Genomic DNA, 18,619 nt, shown 5'->3' with positions numbered 1-18,619 from the left:
TATCTTGAATAAACTGTTATCTGTTAGATCATTTAAGAATCATAAAATAAAAGTTTTATCTTCACTTATTTCTTCTTTGACACTCTTTCCCCAAGCAGTTCAAGGGGGCCATATACAAAGACGAGAAAGATTTCAAGTTTTCTTAAATGACTTTAATTGGAGACGCAAGACTCTAAAGCCTCACTCTGTGGGACAGCATTTGGTCCCCAGTGCGGGTAGGGAGAAATGCATGATTGAGGTTGAAATAGGGAGCCCCAGTCTCCCTGTCTTCCATTTTGGAGCTTATGCAAATTTTGGCTGCTGAATGAGACTTATAATTATGTTAGTGATACCAAACTATAGGTTCCTTTCTTCTTCTGATGTAGAATCTTCCTATGAGGGAAACTCTGCTAAAAACTCTTTGGAAAAAAAAAATAAAAATAAAAACTCTTTGGGATCAAAATTCAATTCTGTAACTGCACTTAATATCTACAAATAGGAAGTTTCTTGATGCAGTTACCTAGCTGCAACAAAAAAAAAAAAAAAAAAAATCAGGCCTGGAGGAGTCTACTCCCTCTCCAGCCTGCTCACTGCATCAGCCCTTACCCTCTCACAGACCCTGTTCTGCGAGTGTTACAACCCTTGGAAAGACCGAACACTTGCCCTTGATCTCCACAGCCTGATTTCTTTGAAGGCCCAGTACAGGGGTGATTACAGTTTGCAGCGCTGTGTACACAGCTATTATGTTAATCTGGGATTTCTATCAGCCGTTCTTCCTAAGAACAATTGAAAACATCTTCACAGTAAAAATAGCATCAGGTTTGCCTTCTTACCAACCCCCAGAAGAGGAAGTGGAGCAAACCCCTTCACTTTGCATTGAAAGGAAACATGAGGCCTGGAGAGCCTTCTTCATGGTTCCATCTCCCTTCAGGGCAAAGAGCTATGGAGGGTCCCATCCTTCTATTTCTAAAGTGCTGGAGGACAAAGATTTGACTGTTTTTCTAACTTGTATAGTTTCCTTCTTTCCCATAGGAACATTTCTGGATTGGGGAATTCCTTCCAGTCTCCTCTAATCCCATACCCTCCAGTGCAGAGAAAATAGCATCTCAGTCCTACAAGACCTCTCACTGCCCTCATATGCCTTTCTGGCTTGAAACTCTAATGGATGGAGGACACCACATAGGCTGTTGCGATGTACTTCTTGCCATTTCCATAGGTTGACTTGTTCCAAGTATAGGTCTGGATGGCCAAGGGATGTCCACCCAGGCTCAGCTGGCACCTGTGGGGAGAGATCACCAAATAATAGGGACTTGCTTCACTCCACCTCCATCTCCAGGCTGGAAGGACTGAGTTTAGCCTATGCAGAAGGGCTCTACCTTGTCTTACCCTTTAGGGGAGCTGCCACAGCTTGCTTCAGCCACTGCCTCCAGCTCCCCACATGTAGAGCGCCCTTTCAAAATCTGTCTTATTTTCTATCTTCTTAAAGAATACTGCTTCTCATCTTTCCTAGAGGAATATTCTCAAATCCAACTCTAGAGCTGAAACGCCCAGAAATGAAATGTTTGCTTAGGGTTTCAGAAGTGGTTAGACCCAGAGTCTTCAGATGTCAGGGAAGACGAGACCCTTGGTTTCCAGCTGTGCTCTCTGGGGCTCCAGAGTCCCCCAAGCAGCCTCAGGAGCCAAGTAGGGAGGCTTCCCTGCGTGTTCCGTCACTTCAGTCATGTCCGACTCTTTGCAGTCCTATGGACGGTAGCCAACCAGGCTCCTCTGTCCATGGGATTCTCCAGGCAGAAATACTGGAGTGGGCTGTCATGAGCTCCTCCAGGGGATCTTCCCAACCCAGACATCGAACCCAGGTCACCTACATTGGCAGGTGGGTTCTTTACCACTAGTGCTACCTGTGAAGAGTCTAGAGAGGCTTGCAGCCCCAGGGCAGTCCCATGTCTAGCTGTGTGACACATTAAGCTCCTGCATAAGATTGCGCTTGGTGAAGGAGGGGACATAGGTCTGTTGCTGGGATGAAGCTTGGCAGCCATGTGACTGATCTCATCAACAGCTTCACAATCCAAGAGAGAAAACTGAGCCCCAGAGCAGCAATTTGCCCACACCCTCCTGGGCCGCCAGGACTTACACTTTGCCTGGCCTGGCAATGAAGCACAGAGAGTAGAGCGCCATCTCAAACTCAGGGCTGCTGCCAATGAAAGCTGAGCCCACTTCCTTGTAGTACCCATCCCAGTTGAACTGCATGGCCAGCACGTCGGGGTAAGAATCCCACTGCAGAGAGAAGGATGGCAAAGAGGGTCTGGTGAGTGCCCCAACAAAGTCAGAGACAGGGGTGGCCAGGATGTGTCGGGGGCCCGTGGGGGCCCATGTGAGCTTTCTGGGGAGAGTGAATTCTCTAAGTCAACAGAAGAAGCAGCCTGCCTGCTAAGGTGTCTGAGTTCCGCTCAAACCCTCTGTTTGGAACCACCATCTCACTTCCCCCAGGAAGGCCAGAGTCAGAATCCATATGCCCAATGCCAGGGGAGCAGGGACATAACTGTTCCCAGTAACCTTCACACGTGGAAGAGGAAGACAGTTTAGTGTCCCCAAATTGTTTCCAGACTTAGGGCAGCAAAGGTTTATAAAAATATAAGAAATTTAACTCAGACTAGCCAGACTGAAACTTCAGCTGACTCCACATTCTAAGGAAATTCAGGCAGCTGGTATTTGCATATCTTTGATTTTCCTTTCTGAGAATCCTCCCCTCCTATACTTTTCCATCCACAGAGGATGCCCTCTGTCCCCTCCTGCCCCCTGCGCCTCGGGAGCCCTCACTGTTTGGAAGCATGCTGGCTGGATAAACCTACTTTCCAGCAAATAGGAAAGTCATATACACAATCCCGGATGGGCTGCCAAGAGGGTCAGGGTAAGAGACAAGCCTGCCTGTTCAGAATGCAGAATGAGGACAAAAAGTCTGGGTGCTAACAAGGCTTTTCCAGCCTATGAGGTCAGCATCAGTACTCACAGGCCCATCATAGATGTGACTATAATAGTCCACCAGGCCCTCCTTCTCTTGCATGTAGAAACGGATCCAGTTATGGAAGCCAGTGACCTTGCCTTTTTTGACTTCACCTATGATAAAGAGATCAGGGTGGGTGATCTGGGCCTCCCCTCCACCTTCTTTCCCTACTCCCATGCCAAGGCTGTCCCCCTTCTCTAGTCTCTGACTCCTAGGATGTCCACCCCAACTTCCTGGAGGCCCTCACATCCCTAATTCTCAGCTCTGGAAGCTTCCCCCACCCCAACCATCATTTCAGCTCAAGCCCTCGGGAGAGTTTCTTCCCCTGGCTGACCCTGGACCAATCTAAGATCCTCTAGCCATTTCCCTAGGAACAGGCCAGTTTTGGTGGGAGCTTGGCGGGGTGTGGCAGTGCAGGAAAAGAACGTGGTCTTCTTGGGAAGCAGCCGGCCAAGCGCTGGAAGCAAAGGACCACTGACAGGTAGACAACCATGGCCTCAAAGGCATCTCCCTTCTTATGTGTGCTCGTTGGGAGCCCCAGTATCTGGGCTTCTTTCTCCCTCAGATACTCCAGAGGAGACCGGTCCTCAAGAATGGCTCCTCAGTCCCCTCCCTCTTGGCCTGCGAGCTGGTATGGCTGCTGATTCATCAGTGTGGACACTGCCCCATGCCTGAGGGAAGCGTCCCTCTTCATCCCTCCACCTCTTTCTTCCCAAGCAGAGTAATCCCACCTGAGAAGACGTGCTCAAAGCCACTTGAGTCCCTCTCTTCTTTGCTTCTGGAATACAGCCCAAACCACATGTTTTTTAGGTCACTGACGAACTCCTGTTCCGAGCTGTAGCGGTCTGGGGAGAGGAGCACAGAAGACTTAGGAGAGGGGAAGGCAGGGCCAGGTCTTGGGAAGCAAGGAAGGGCCATCTTTCCCAACTCGACAAGAGGCAGGTGTTTGTTTAGCAGTTATGTTTGGGGCACCTGTCCTGTGCCAGGCCCAGACCTGAAGGCTGAGGATTCAGCAGGGAATCACAAGGACCAGATCCCTGACTTTATAGTTTACATTCCAGTGGAGGACACAAATGATAAACAAATAAACAGGATGATTTCAGATAAGTGCTATGAAGAAAACAAAGGAGATTATCCCATGATGACTGGCGGTGGGGATGAGGTGCTCTTCTAGAAAGCCAGAAACGCCTCTGAGAAGGCACTAATCAGAGATCCGAAGGATAAGGAGTCAGCTGTACAAAGACCTGGGAGAAACATGCTTACACGTAGAAGAAACAGCAGGTGCAAAGGCTCCAGGATGCCTTGAACTTGGTGTTCAGAGAGCTAAGAGTCTACACGGGGAAGCACAGTGAGCAAGAGGGGAGAGTGGTGGGAGAGGGGGTCTGAGAGGCAGTCAGAAGTCAGCATACAAGGGCTGGAGCTTGATCAAACAGTAATAATAACAAAAGTATTTTAGAGTTACTATGTTCTACGTGCCTGGCACTGCTTTGCTGCTGCTGCTGAGTCGCTTCAGTTGTGTCCGACTCTGTGCAACCCCATAGACAGCAGCCCACCAGGCTCCTCTGTCCCTGGGATTCTCCGAGCAAGAACACTAGAGTGGGTTGCCATTTCCTTCTCCAATGCATGAAAGTAAAAAATAAAAGTGAAGTCGCTCAGTCGTGTCCAACTCTTAGCGACCCCATGGACTGCAGCCCACCAGGCTCCTCTGTCCCCGGGATTCTCCAGGCAAGAGTACTGGAGTGGGGTGCCATTGCCTTCTCCTGGCACTGTTTTAACTGCTTTCAATTCTCACATTGATTCTTCATGTCAGAGTGGTATCAGGCTTGGACTCCAAAATCACTGCTGACAGTGACTGCAGCCATGAAATTAAAAGACGCTTACTCCTTGAAAGAAAAGTTATGAGAAATCTAGACAACACATTAAAAAGCAGAGACATCACTTTGCCAACAAAGGTCCGTATAGTCAAAGCTGTGGCTTTTCCAGTAGTCATGTACGGATATGAGAGTTGGACCATAAAGAAGGCTGAGCACCAGAGAATCGATGCCTTTGAATTGTGGTGCTCGAGAAGACTTTTGAGAGTCCCTTGGACTACAAGGAGATCAAACCAGTCAATCCTAAAGGAAGTCAATCCTAAAGGAAGTCAACCCTGAATATCCATTGGAAGGACTGATGCTGAAGCCCCATTAATTTGGCCACTTGATATGAAGAGCTGGCTCACTGGAAAAGATCCTGATGCTGGGAAAGGTTGAAGGCAGGAGGAGAAGGAGGCAGCAGAGGATGAGATGGTTGGATGGCATCACTGTCTCAGTGGGCATGAGCTGAGCAAACTCCAGGAGATGGTGAAGGATAGGGAAGCCTGGTGTACTGCAGTTCATAGGATCACATAGTCAGACAGGACTTAGCAACTGAACAACAACAACAACAATTCCTGGTGGAGGAAATGGGGGTGGAGAGTGGTGACATAAAGAGAAGAATCAAATATAACTCCTGGGCTTTGGGCACAGGCAGCTGGATGAATTATGGAACTATTAATGAGATGGGGAAGGCTGAGAAAGGAGCGGGCCTGTCTGGAGGAAGAGGCAGGAACTGTGAGTTCTCTTTACACTAAGCTCTGAGTAGATGCCAGTTAGGCAGGTGGAGATGTCAGAAAGGCCAGCGAGACCCAAAGGAAAGGTCAGGGCTGGGGATCTGAATTAGGGAGCCATCAAATACCAAAGGTTTACTGCCTAGAATTGTGAGAGGGGGCATAGAAGATGTACCAGACATATTCCCTCCTTTCAAGGACTTAAAACATAGTTGGAAAACAAGACTAAAGATACATGACATACCATATAGCTGATTCACTTTGCTATACAGTAGAAACTAACACTACATTAGAAAGCAACTATACTCCAATAAAAATTAGTTTAAAAAAAATAAAAATATACGATGTAACAGAGAAGAGCTTCACAGTCTGAATGATGACTGCTTTTCACTGAGTACTTTCCATGCATCAGTTTCCCAAGACCCCACTGCACAGACAAGGCTCAGACAGGGTCCAAGGGTCAAAGGGCCAAAGGGCCCGGGGTCACTTGCTTCATTAACAAGTGAAAGCAAGTCTCTCTGCTCCAAAGGTATTTTAAGACAGAGTCCAAACCCTTGCCGCAAGCTGCGGCGAGTGCAGCTTCGTAACGAGGTAGAATGTGAGCTGGAACTTGAAGAAGTGGGATTTGGATAGGGAGAGAAGGGAAGACTGGGTGAGCAGTGGAAGAGCCTGCAGTAGGGCCGTCTCCACCTCCAAAATCCTCTCGCGTGTTTACCACAAAGAGGACACCAGGGGGCAGTGCAGGATCACGCCCTCTTCGTAGGGTTTGCTTGTGTGTCGCTGGCTTTACCTAAACAAAGTTACTAACTTAACCAGGCCACCCAAGGATGGAATGCGGTGTCTGAGCAGAGGCCATCCTCCGCCCCGCCAGCAAGGGCGACCTGGCTGGAGCCGCCCCCAGGCCAGGCCCGGCTGCCTGGAGTTCAGGGAAGGAATTCAGAGGACACTAACAAACACACCCTGTGCCAAGAAGCCCTGAGGCCCAAGCCATTTTTGGTCTGATTCGAATGTATCTCTATTGGAACCGTTCCAGCTAGAACCCTTCCCGGTAAAACTTCCTACTCTGAACCTTTGTTGATTTTCCGTTGCTACTTCCCCAGCAAAAAAAAAAAGAAAAAGTGAAGTGGGCTGGCCTCCTTCCTGGACTTATTGCCTGAGAAGGGAGCAGGGACAGGGAGTCTTCCTGCCTGGAAAATGAATGGTGCTGAGCCTGGGGTCCACTGAGGGGGCGGGGTGGGGGGGTGGCTCACAGCCTGCAGTGAACCCTGAGACTGACATACTCACGGAGGATAAACGAGGTGGCTGAAAGAAAGTGAAAGTATTAGCCGCTCAGTGGTGTCCACTCTTTGCGGCCCCATGGACTGTAGCCCACCAGGTTCCTCTGTCCGTGGGATTTTCCAGGCAAGAATACTGGAGTGGCTTCCCATTCCCTTCTCCAGGGGTTCTTCCCGACCTAGGCATAGAATCGTTTCCTGCATTGCAGGCAGATTCTTTACCGTCTGAGCCACCAGGGAAGCCCCCTGGTGCTGAGATTAGGTTAAAAGACAGGATGACTCCCAAGCCAGGCAGAGGATTCTTCAACTCCTGCTGGAGTCCATGGGCTCCTTTCTCTGGCCCCTCCCCTGTCCCCTCCCAGGTATACACTGGCCTCCACCTAAATCCTCACCTGCTCTCCTAACCTGCCCACCATGGAGCCCCGTCCGGCAGGCACACCCCGAGTCCTCAGCATGACCTCCCTCGCGGGCCTAGGGGGAGGCTTCGCCGCCTCACTCACTCTGCTGGTGGAGGAAGCCGTAGAGTTCCTTCATGACAGCCGTCTTCATGATCTCTCGGAGGAAGGTGTCCTGCTCAGCCAGCTCCTGGGCTGTGAAGTGCTCCCCGCGGCCCGTGGCCCGCTGGTAGTTGTTGAGGAGGTTGATGAAGGCGGCGTAGGTCGGCTTAGAGAAGAGCTTCTCATTGACATATGTGAAGAGCCTTGGGGAGGTAGAGTGAGGCCCAGTGAGAGGCCTGGACATGGAGCAGAAACACTCCAGAATGTCCAGATGCAGGGCAGGCATGTGAGGACTGGGTCCAGAGGCAGAGTGGGGCCCTCAGATACTCTTGGGGACAATGCATGAGGTCACTCTTTTCTCCACTTCGTCTCTTGGAAGGTCAGTTCTATTCTCAGCCAATCCATCTATCCTAAGTTGCTTCTATCATGTCTGACTCTTTGCAACCCCATGGACTGTAGCCTGCCAGGCTCCTCTGTCCATGGGATTCTCCAAGCAGGAATACTGGAGTGGGTTGCCACTTCCTTCTCCAGGGGATCTTCCCGACTCAGGGACAGAACCCACACCTCTTAAGTCTCCTGCATTGGCAGACAGGCTCTTTAGCACTAGTGCCACCTGGGAAAGCTCAGAAACCCTTCCACATGGATGCCCACAGGCCCTCAGGCCGGCTTTATATGTCTCCAGAGAACCAGTTTCCCCTCTGCCTTCGATCCCCTGCCTTAGGAGAAAAGAGCTGAGGCACCAAAGGAGGCAAAACTCGGGGAGAGGCTTTGCTGGAAGAGGCGTTCAGGGAACTCACGGCTCTGGGCAGCGGTCTACTTGGTCTCTGGTCTCTGAGGGTAAGATGCAGTTTTGGCTGTTGAGAACGATGTCTTCCTTCCGCGCTTTGTTGGTGTCTGCCCTGTAGATCTTCTCAGAGACACTCTGCAGTTCTTCCTTGCTTATGGCATCGCTGCTGTGGGAGAAGCCCTCTGAGAGGAATTGGGGGAGGGGTATCTCAGAGCTCGATGGAGGCCAGGAGGCAGGTAGCTATCTGCGAACATTCCCAGCTCAGGTACCTTCCAGGAGCCAGCATCAGGGGAGGGGGCTGCAGTCGGGCACCCTAGTGACTGCAGGGCAGTGGCCTAGAGCCTGTTAGTCCCGCAGTCGCGTCCAACTCTTTGTGACCCCATGGACTGTAGCTCACTAGGCTCCTCTGTCCGTGGAACTCTCCAGGCAAGAGTACTGGAGTGGGTAGCCATTTCTTCTCCAAGGGACCTTCCCAACCCAGGGATCGAACCCAGGGCTCCTGCATTGCAGGAAGATTCTTAACCGTCTGAGCCACCCAGGGAAGCCCTAAGAGTCTAAAGGATCCTTACACTTAGCACAAAATACCCACATGGTCCCCTGCCACTAGGAAGGTTTTTGCACTTTGGCAAGCATCAGGATCATTTGGAGGGTTTGTGAAAACATATCAGTGGGCCCGACCCCAGAGTTTCTGATTCTGTGGATCTGGACTGAGCCCTAGAGCTTCCACGCCTAATAAATTCCCAGATTATGCTCATGCTACTGGTCCAGGGGCCACGCTTGGAGAACCATTGCTCTAGAGAGTCCCCCTGCCTCCAGGGCTACGCTGAAGGGAGCGGGAGACTGACCATGGCCACACAGGCTCTCAAAATCCTCGCAGCAGTTTCCAAACTCTGGGCAGCGGGCATTACAGTGGCATGGGTGGTGCTTGTCGAAGGCCTCCAGGCAGCGGCCCTGGCAGGAGTTGGGTGCCAAGTACAAGCCTGAGAAGACAGAGAGGAGGTGTGTCCTGACCAGACCGCTAGGGGTCGCTCTGTCGTGTCAGCGGCCAGGCCATGCCCCCTCCCCCAGCCCATTGCCAGCCCCTCAATCCCCACCCCCCTACCAGCCTCGCTCTCCTGCTTCCTATTAAAGAACTCCAGGGAAGGAAAACAAACAAGCTTAATTGGTGCACACCCTTCACAGTCAGGAAGTCCTTTCTGATGCTGAACTCTCCTTTCTGGCCTGTTGTTTTTATAATCTTCCCTCTCTAAAAATAAAATCTCTTAACCCTCCCTCTCCCTCTTGCAGGCTTCAGACTCTTTCCTGCCTACCCCCTCAGCTCACTGAGGCCCCCAGGGCTTCCTCCTGCCCAGGCCTCAAGAGTCCAGTGAGCCCCTCACCACCTCCAGGTGCTAGATTTGGGGTCCTGGCTGGCTTAGGCCCGGGCCTATTGCTCACCTTTGACATGGCTCACCTCTCCTTGCCCCATCCCGTGTCCCTTGTCCTTTCCCAAAGGCCCCCCAGAGGTAGACTCACTGCTAGCTGGGGCGCCCTCCGTCTCCTCTTCCAGCTCCAGGAATGGCTCTGGTTCTATGGGATTCTCTTCAGCTGTAGGTCAGAGAAGTAAAGTCACCAGTCATCCCCAAGGGGCCCCTCCTCCTTATCCCTGGTTCTCAGTCCTCCCAACCAAGCATGTGCAGTGGAAAGAAACACAAAACCGGGGCTCGGGTACAGTAAACAAGTACCAGGTGAAGGAGGAGAAAAATAGAAAATGTGAGACGGAGGGGGATTGAAAACCATTCTGAAACATGAAAGAACACCCCCAGGCATGACCTTCCTCACCATTTGCCCTATGACCTTCCTCACCATTTACCCTGTGACCCTCCTCACCATTTACCCTCTGGTACTCAGTGTTGTTGTTCGGTCACAAAGTCATCTCCGATTCTTTTGCAACCCCGTGGACTGTGGCCCACCAGGCTCCTCTGTCCATAGAATTCTCCAGGTGGGCTACCATTTCTTCTCCAGGGGATCTTCCCAACCCAGGGATCAAACCCGCATCTCCTGCTTTGGCAGGCAGATTCTTTACCACTGAGCCCCCAGGGAAGCCTGGTATTCTCTGTGCTCACCCGTAAAAACGGGAGTGGGGACAAAAAGTGGTCCCTTCTGAGATGAAAACTCTGAGGTTGGTATGACTTTTCTTTAATATAAATTGATAGATGGATAGGCTTGAATCCCCCAAATGACAAGGCCCTCACTTAGGAACGTCCCTTACCTATAACTCCCAGGGTCAAGGGTGAACTTCTCCCAGGCCTCAGGGAATAAGAACTGTTTCCTGAGTTACCAACTTCCCTTCTTTCTTCACAGTTGCACTTGGCAATGGCCACAAAGGCTGCATTTGGGGGAAGGGCGTTCAGAAAGGCGCATTTCTACTGTGCCCCACCCCCCTGCCTGCAAGCAGATTGACTGCAGCCAGGGCTCTAGGCAGAGAAGGATGGAGTGGGGGTGGGGAGGAAGAGGAAGGCATGACCTGGGGACTCAGCTCCTCTCTCATCAGAGTGGAATAAATTCCACCCCCTGCCCACCGCTCAAAGCCAACAATATGACAAAGTGCTTCTTAATCTGTTATTGTGTTCATCACGTGGTATGGGTTATTACCGTCAGACCCATGTTTGTGTGCTAAGTCACTTCAGTCGTGTCCAACTCTGCGACCCCATGGACTGTAGCCTGCCAGGCTCCTCTGTCTGTGGGATTCTCCAGGCAAGAATCCTGGAGTGGGTTGCCATACCCTCCTCCAGGGGATCTTCCCCATTTAGGGATCAAACCCGCGTCTCCTAAGTCTCCTACATTGGCAGGTGGGTTCTTTAGCACTAGCACCACCTGGGAAGCCCATCAGAACCATGGGGCAGGTTATTCACTGTCAACAAACCTCTCCAGTCACTTGCTTTCTGCCAGCCTGCGTTAATGCTGACAATCCACAGGGTTCTTAACTCAGCCACACTTTATGCTGAATAGATTTCTGTGAGCTAATCTAGGGTCTCAACCATCATTTATAATATATTTTCTATAGGAAAAGGGCTCTGAGTTGCACATCAGGGACAGGGATGAATGGTTGCTAAGCTGAGAATGTTGACACGGCAAGCTGATGGTCCACGGTGAGCAAGCCACCCTGTGTCTGCTGAATGAGGGTCTGATTCTGGCACTGAGCTCTGGGCCTGGGTTTCCCTGCCTGGACCTGAACTGCTAGTCCACTGGCGTTTTTGTGCAAATCGAATTAGCGTTCCTTAGGCTGGAAGCACCTCTGACGGCACATGGCTGGGTCAGTGGAGACCACACTTGGGCAGATTAGGAAAAAGTACTCCTATCTCTCAGCAGACACAGCTCTTCACCAAGACGCGTGGCTTAGCGAGAAGGATACAGATTCAACTTCGGTTCAGCTTGCCTTCTCAATCAGAGGCTCTTGTGCAGTACACAACACACACAACTGTATGCAGCTGGCCGTTAGGTACCAGGGCTCCAGTGACCATGTTTTCCAAGCTGGGAGTCAGGGCATACGATTGGACAGTAAACTTAGCAGAAGACCATTTACCTAGGTGTCTAAAACATGGGAAGCACCAAAATAAGGGAATTATTCTAAATGAGTTTTTCAAATTTAAAACTGGGTAGTCGGAACAGCAGAACAACTGGCTTTTGGGTTTCTGATACTTGTCCCGCTTAACCCTTGGCCTAGGAATGATGTGCAGCCACCCAGTCCACTCGTGATAGGAAAAGTGAAAGTGTTAGCTGCTCAGTTGTGTCCGACTCTTTGCGACCCCATGGATTGTATTCTGCCAGGCTCCTCTGTCCATGGGATTCTCCAGGCAAGAATACTGGAATGGGTAGCCATTCCCTTCTCCAGGGGATCTTCCCGACCCAGGGATCAGACCTGAGGCTTCCATATTGCAAGCAGATTCTTTACCATCTGAGCTACCAGGGAAGCCCTGTGATAGCAAGAGTGGTGTAAATTGTGACGGTCATTGACACTCTGTGTTCTTCCTGGTGGCGTGCAAGTTGGGAACGTTCACTACCATTTGTTTACTTTTGCAAAGAGTAATTGGTAATGTCATATATGCTAAAATCATATTTTCATCTTTTCACTTTTTTTCAATTCCTTAAACTTTCCAGATATTAATACTAATAGTTCAGACAAATGTTCCAGGTAAATGACTTCTATTTTAAGTTGGGGTCTTACGTTGGGGACATCCTAATCCTCTTCAGGTCCTTTGAGCACCGTGATCAGTCTGGAACCCTGCTCTGGATAGTTGGACATCCTGGCCGGCAGTCCCTCAAGCAGGCTAGATGTGGTCATGGCCTGGCCTGCTGTACCTCCCAGACCCTTCACCCCACAAGGAGGCTCACCTGTACACAGCTGCTCATAGTCTTCACAGCAGTCCCCGTGCCGGGGACACCGGCGGTCACACTGGCAGACAGCATCCCGGTCAAATCTCTCATTACAGCGAGATGCACATGACTTCCTGTTGCCTACGGTCAGTAAAGGTCACAGACTCAGCTCCTTGGGGATTCTACTCTGCTCATCAGGGTACCCTCTGCAGGAGGGTTCACAGACAGGGACCAGGGACTTACCTAGCAGGAAAGGTCATTACTAGCTGCCAGGGAGAAGTACACACACAGCCTCCCATGCCTCTCCCGCACTGCCCACCAGCCATCACCCACCACCCACTGACTATTGCAGGGTTCATAATATAGACCAAGACCACAAACTCAGATGCCTACTGGAACTAGACCTGTAACACAAGCGAGTCAAGAGCAGGGAGGCAGTAGAAAGAGGTGGGGACTGTGAGAGACTCGGAAACAATGCCCCGCCTGAGACTGGCAGCCACTAGCAGCTCCAGCCAATTGTCACCATTTGGGATGCAGGCTGAGTGTTGCCAGAGCCTCCAGTTTGTTTTTTTTTTTTTTTTTTTTTTTCAAGAGAAGCCTTCATTTTTATGTAAATTTTCCAATTTTAAAAAATTCGGAGAGACCAAAGAAAGAGGTCTGTGGGCTGGGCTTGGCCCAGAGACCGTCATTCCCCTGTCACGCTGAGGACGGTGGATCACGGTTGTTCTAACGACCCCACCTGTCCTCTCCCCATGACTCATTCCCTGCCTTTCATCCTGTCCCTTTTACACCTTCTGCTTCTTTGTTCTTCCCTCCCCTTAGCCTGCTCTCTCTGCACCCCCTTCCCCACTTGGTACAGCTTTCTGTCTCTTCTAGTCTTGGGAATGTGTTTGGATTAGTTTCATTCAGGGTGGGGACTGAGGTGGGTGTGGGTGAGAATTGGGCTTTGGAACAAGATCCGTTATGCAACCACAGACCACATCCCTTGCTCCAGCCAAATGACTTGCAGAAGCAAGCTTTTGGTCACAAGGGGCATAAAACAAGAAATTTTGAAAGAAATGGTACAAACCCACCACCACTGCTGAAAAAACAAGCCCACCACAGCAAAGACAGTGGAAGGAGGGTGAGCCAGGTCAAGCTGGCTGCGCTCTCTTTCCTTCCACTCTAGGCTTTAAGGGTGATAACACAGCCTTTGTTTCCACTTGAGGTCCCTGAGGTTTGGATTTAGCGGGTTCTGGGTTTAGGGTCAGGCTGTGGGTTACAGAGAATGTCAGATCAGAGTCAGAGTCACATTTAACACTGGAATTTGTATGAATGAAGAAACTTAAACCTAATTTTAGCCAGATGGGGCTTGTTAGGTTTAGATGAAGAGCTACAGATAGGATTTGGGCTTGAGTTAATTACTGGTGAAAATAACAATGTTGCATTGCTGTCTGGATAAGGAATGAGGAGTAGGTCTAAAACCACATTCAGGGTTGAGGAATGTGTCAAAATCAGGAGAGGACAAATAATCCCAATTTTGCCTTTGGTACTGGCTGCTGTTTCACACAGGTATAGCGTCACTTAGGGTGGAGGTGGAGATAGGGCTATGGGCTGGGTTACTGGCTTGGGATTAGGGCTTACACTGGTATAATGAGGATGACACAGCAGAGAAGCCAAGAACCCAGACTCTGGCACCAAACTGCTTGAGGCTGGAATTCTAGTTCTGCTGCGTTCTAGCTACGTGTTCTCGGGCAAGTTATTTCACCTGCTGTGCCCCAGGTTCCTTCTCTGTAAAAGTATGGCAGTAATGGAGCCCATCTCATAGAATATTCATAAGAATTCAGTGAGTTACTTTTTGGAAAGTACTTAAGACACTGCGGGACACAGCAGCACCATGTAAGCGTCAGATAAATAAGTGGTCAGCACTCCATGCCCATCTTCTTCAAGGCGGAAGTGTCCAGACTGGCTGGAGCAGTCTTCCCTGCCTACATGCCTGATCTAGCTGACTGCCTCCCTGGGATTCAGCCAGGCCATGCCTTGGGCTGACAGTTTCTGGCTGACATCATCGCTATGGGTCTGTGTTCTTTACATCAAAGAGGTTCTTTACATCATGTCAAGGTTAACCCAGGTTCTGAGGCAACTTCACATAAAGGGCCTCCAAAGTGGCCAGAAAGGCAGAGCCAGTGAATCATCCCTAGAGAAGACCGGGTCAAGGCCACTCGTCCCTCCAAGCCCAGGGGAATGCCCCCTGAATCTTAAGTGATGCTCCCTTGGAGCCCACATGCAAAGAACTTAAGGAGAAGTTTTCAGCCCAGGAGGAAAGCTATGTCAGCTGCCTGCTCAGTTAGCCTGGCAGTACACCCAGAATCCAAAGGGAGAGAACTCAGACAAATCAGGACAACCTTCTTAAATGGGCCAGATCAGCAGAGTCCAAGGAAGGAATTCACTCCAGTCCAGCAGCTGGCGCCAGTTGAGAAGGGCTGCAAGTGAATGGTCAGCTCTGTAGAGCTCAGGAGGACACCCCGCACTGGCCCTGGCTGAGTGAACTCTTTCATCTCTATTCAAGAGCTTTGTCATCCCTGGAAACCCCGAGCCAGAGATCCTTTACACTTCCTTGTAAACCTGACCATCTGCTTTAAGAGGACCTTGGGGTGTGAGGGGATGGGGAAGGGGTGGGAGAGACTTTTCCTCATAGGCCTCTCTGCTGTATCTGTTCTGGGGACCCTCTGGGGACTAGTCACCATGATTACTTACTCCAGTGCTCCCAGCTCACAGCTCCGATCCACACAAACCCTCTGTGTACACCTCGCTCATCAGCCAGGTACCTGAATCACTGCTCCAGTAACACTCTTGCTCATCTCTCTAATTCTTTTTTTTTCTCGTACTCTATTTTGGCCTATCTTTACCTTCACAGAGCTTATCAACAAAGCTTCACAGAGCTTATCACCCACCCCACCCCCACCTCTGGCCAACAATCCCTACATGAAATGCTAAATTTCTCTAAACACTCCAAAACGCAAATGTGCCAGAATGCCCACCCCCATCCGTACTGCCCATCAAGAAACTTGGTCCCAAGCCTGGGTGTCCCCTGTATGACAGTGCTCCGCCCCTCTGATATTTAGGGAATCCTATATCCATGCTTCTCTGGGGGCCCCAGGTGCTGTTTCCATGGAGGCCTAGCCCACCAAGATGATTCACTCCCAGCCTCAATTCACCTGAAATAACTGAGGACCTAAGACTGGCTCCCATGCTATTCGTACTTGCATCTAAGTTCTGAGATGTTGGCAGAAGACAGACAGGAACCGAGCCCCTTTCTCCCACTTTAGGAAAGAAGGAGGCATCACCCACTGGACCCTGACTTCTCCATCACTCCCGCAGCAGGATCAGACCACCGGCCCCAGGGGCAAGGGCTCCACCTTGCCTTTCTGAAGCCACTGTTGCGTCTGCCCTCAGGAATACCCCCCAGGGACCGAATGTCTCCAGTTGCTCTCATCTCCTGAGACTGGGATGCCCCAACCCCACGGCCACTGCTTCACACTAACCCTGAAGCTCTACACCCTCCCTCCCTCTCTACCACGAGCTCTGTACCGCCCGGGCCTTGCTGCTCTGCCCCGTGTGCAGGAGTGGAGGTAGAGCATCCCAGCAAGTGGCGAGGCCTGGAAATGACTTCCCCCTCCGAAGTCTTTTCATTTAGTTTCTTTGGTGGTCTCCTTACCCAAAACCTCATGGGAAATGATGGCAAGACTAAAGTCTGTCTTTATATAAATTATTTTGCATAAATATTTATTATATCATATTAACATGATTAATATATTATAATACAGGTAAAATATACATGCTCTTATCTGTATTTACATTACGGGCTTCCCTGGTGGCTCAGGGGTAAAGAATCTGCCTGCCAGTGCAGAAGACTCAGGTTCAATCCCTGGGTCAGGAAGATCCCCCGGAGAAGGAAGCAGCACCCGGCTCCGGTATTCTTGCCTGAGAAATCCCACGGAGACAGGAGCCTGGTGGCCTACAGTCCATGAGGTCACAAAGAGTCAGGCACGACTGAGTGACTAAATGACAATTTATAATCACAATCATAATCAAAGACCCATTCTTGGAGACATCATTCCATGTAGGGTGCTTCTGATATATTGTCTTATTTAATACTTATGACAGTCCTGTGTAGGAACACCCTGGTGGGGTGCAATGGGTATCAAGCTCGGATTCTTTCTCCTCTGGGCAGAGGAGGCTTCCCCAACACCCCTCAGCTCAGTCTCCTCCCTTGGCACTCTCCCTGCTCACCCAGTAACCACCAGTTAACACGGCAGCACCAGCGCCTGCCCCCTGCTGAACACGTTCCCATCCTCAGCACTGGTCCCATCCCTGCACCACTAATACCTGGGGGCCTGGACCTTTCTCCACTTTAGGTCCTCCACCAGGGACGAGACGGAGTCCTCTGACCACGTGGCCTGCCTCCTGGTCGGGAGCTCTACCCCTGGAGCCTGCCCACCGACTAGGGCTTCGTAGGGAAAAGTCCCACCCAGACAGCTCACCCCTCACCCAGGTAGCAGAGGAAGTGACCAAGGGCGGCCAGGCCACGCAAACCCAGCCAGTCACAGTCCAGCTTCACACCATATGGTGGCCTTGGAAAACAAAACCTTGGTGAAATCAAGTCAAGCTGGACTAAGGGTTGTTTGGGGCTCATCTTCCAAGGTGCCCCGGCCCATCAGTCCTGCAGCTCCCCTCACACAGCCCATCTACTCCAGAGGCAACGCCTGCCTCAGACCAGGCCTGGTCTAGGGGGTCCAAGGCTTTTGGACAGAGCTGGCCCTCCCTTATCTCACGACCCTCACGCTCTCCCTCCCAGGTGCCCCAGCTCTCTGCAGGACCCCTGTCATCCACACCAGCAGTGACTTACCGGCCCAGGCCAGGCCGCAGAGCATGGCCACTGTCAGGGGTACACAGGCCCTCATGGCGTCCAGTCGGAGGCCAGAAGGAGATGGCTGGTGGGCTCTGACTAGCGTCCACGTGAATGTCACGGTTCCCAAATGAGCCTTCTGGCCCAGGCTGGTCCTTTTAAAGACATCAGACCTTGTGGATCTGGTGCCTCCAGATCCTTTCAGGAAGAAAAAAAGAGGAGGGAGGGACCCCAGATGGAAGGAGGTGGGGAGGAGGTGGGGCCTGACACCTGTTAGAAGCCAGAGGCAAGGTGACTAAGGAGGCAGGTAACTCCAGATGTTTAGAACAGGTAATGCTAGCTGTTCGTAGCTTCGAAAATAGGCCACGCAAGCAGGCACAGCAACTCAGGCCTAGTTTGGGGGGGTTCTCTGTCCAGGTGAGAACTCATGGGCTTGTCTCTGGGTGATATCCTCTAAACATCCACCTACCTGAAAGCCAAGGGCCTGACCTTCCAAGGGGCTATGACTGGCTCCATCTTTGAACTCCAGGTGCTCAGCTTGAGGACTATAGTGAAAAGATCATTATGCGTTAGACAAATAGTAAGTGCTTAAGCAAGCTTTGGGCTTCCCTCGTAGCTCAGTGGATAAAGAATCTGCCTGCAATGCAGGAGACCTGGGTTCGATTCCTGGGTTGGAAAGATCCCCTGGAGAAGGAAATGGCAACCCACTCCAGTATTCTTGCCTAGAGAATCCCATAGACAGAGGAACCTGGCAGGCTGCAGTCCATGGGGTCGCAAGAGTCAGACACGACTTAGCGATTACGCCACGACCACCAAGCAAGGTTTGGGGCACAGGAAGGAGTGATCTAGGAGACACGGGTCAGAAACAAGTGCGGCTCTTACTACATCAAGCTGCACGTAGATACCTCATCCTTGAAATATGCAAATGGGCCTCTACTCTTACTGAGTCAGCATCTCAGGTTTTACCTGTTTTAGGTTCTCCCAAGCTCCAGGTTTATGAGGCTGGGGAGGGCAAGAGGCCTCTTAAAGGCTGCCGAAGGACCACCCTTCCCCTCCTCCTTCATCCTCATCCCTGTTACATTCCTCTCCCCCATGGACCGACCCCGCAAGACACAAGGCTCTCAGGACTCCCATCATCCCAGGCCCAAGGGCAGAGACGCAGCAACGAAGAGCTTCCACGCTCTCCCCGCCAACAAAGGTAAACTCTTCTAAGTGAAATGCCCTCTCCAGAAAGAGCCCTGCATGGAGAGTCT

General features: G+C 51.0%; 1 protein-coding gene across 2 annotated transcripts; it reads right to left on the bottom strand.

The window, feature by feature from the left end:
• Window positions 131-17,552, bottom strand: ENDOU (endonuclease, poly(U) specific). Of its 2 annotated transcripts, XM_005680035.2 has the most exons (10): window positions 17,367-17,552; window positions 12,497-12,619; window positions 9,638-9,709; window positions 8,968-9,102; window positions 8,133-8,304; window positions 7,339-7,538; window positions 3,712-3,825; window positions 2,987-3,093; window positions 2,111-2,253; window positions 131-1,258 (listed from the first exon to the last, which is right to left on the bottom strand). In XM_005680035.2, exons 1-10 carry the CDS (start codon window positions 17,419-17,421, stop codon window positions 1,138-1,140), a joined length of 1,242 nt encoding a protein of 413 aa, XP_005680092.1. In that variant the 5' UTR covers window positions 17,422-17,552; the 3' UTR covers window positions 131-1,137. The 2 variants fall into 2 exon arrangements, with proteins under 2 accessions (XP_005680092.1, XP_017903373.1); XM_018047884.1 differs by lacking the exon at window positions 12,497-12,619.

Source organism: Capra hircus, chromosome 5 (genome assembly GCF_001704415.2).
Source record: "Capra hircus breed San Clemente chromosome 5, ASM170441v1, whole genome shotgun sequence".
Taxonomy (NCBI): Eukaryota; Metazoa; Chordata; class Mammalia; order Artiodactyla; family Bovidae; genus Capra; species Capra hircus.
This window is presented reverse-complemented; position numbering and strand designations above follow the sequence as displayed.

What these genes read in the sequence shown, in the direction of transcription:
- ENDOU (XM_005680035.2), bottom strand. Translation starts at nt 17,421, where the DNA reads ATGAGGGCCTGTGTACCCCTGACAGTGGCCATGCTCTGCGGCCTGGCC. An exon ending in TGAGAGCCTGTGTGGCCATG is followed by an intron (nt 8,305 to 8,967) that starts GTCAGTCTCCCG and finishes AATTCCTCTCAG; the next exon opens with AGGGCTTCTCCCACAGCAGC. An exon ending in CTTTGAGCACGTCTTCTCAG is followed by an intron (nt 3,094 to 3,711) that starts GTGGGATTACTC and finishes TCTTTATCATAG; the next exon opens with GTGAAGTCAAAAAAGGCAAG.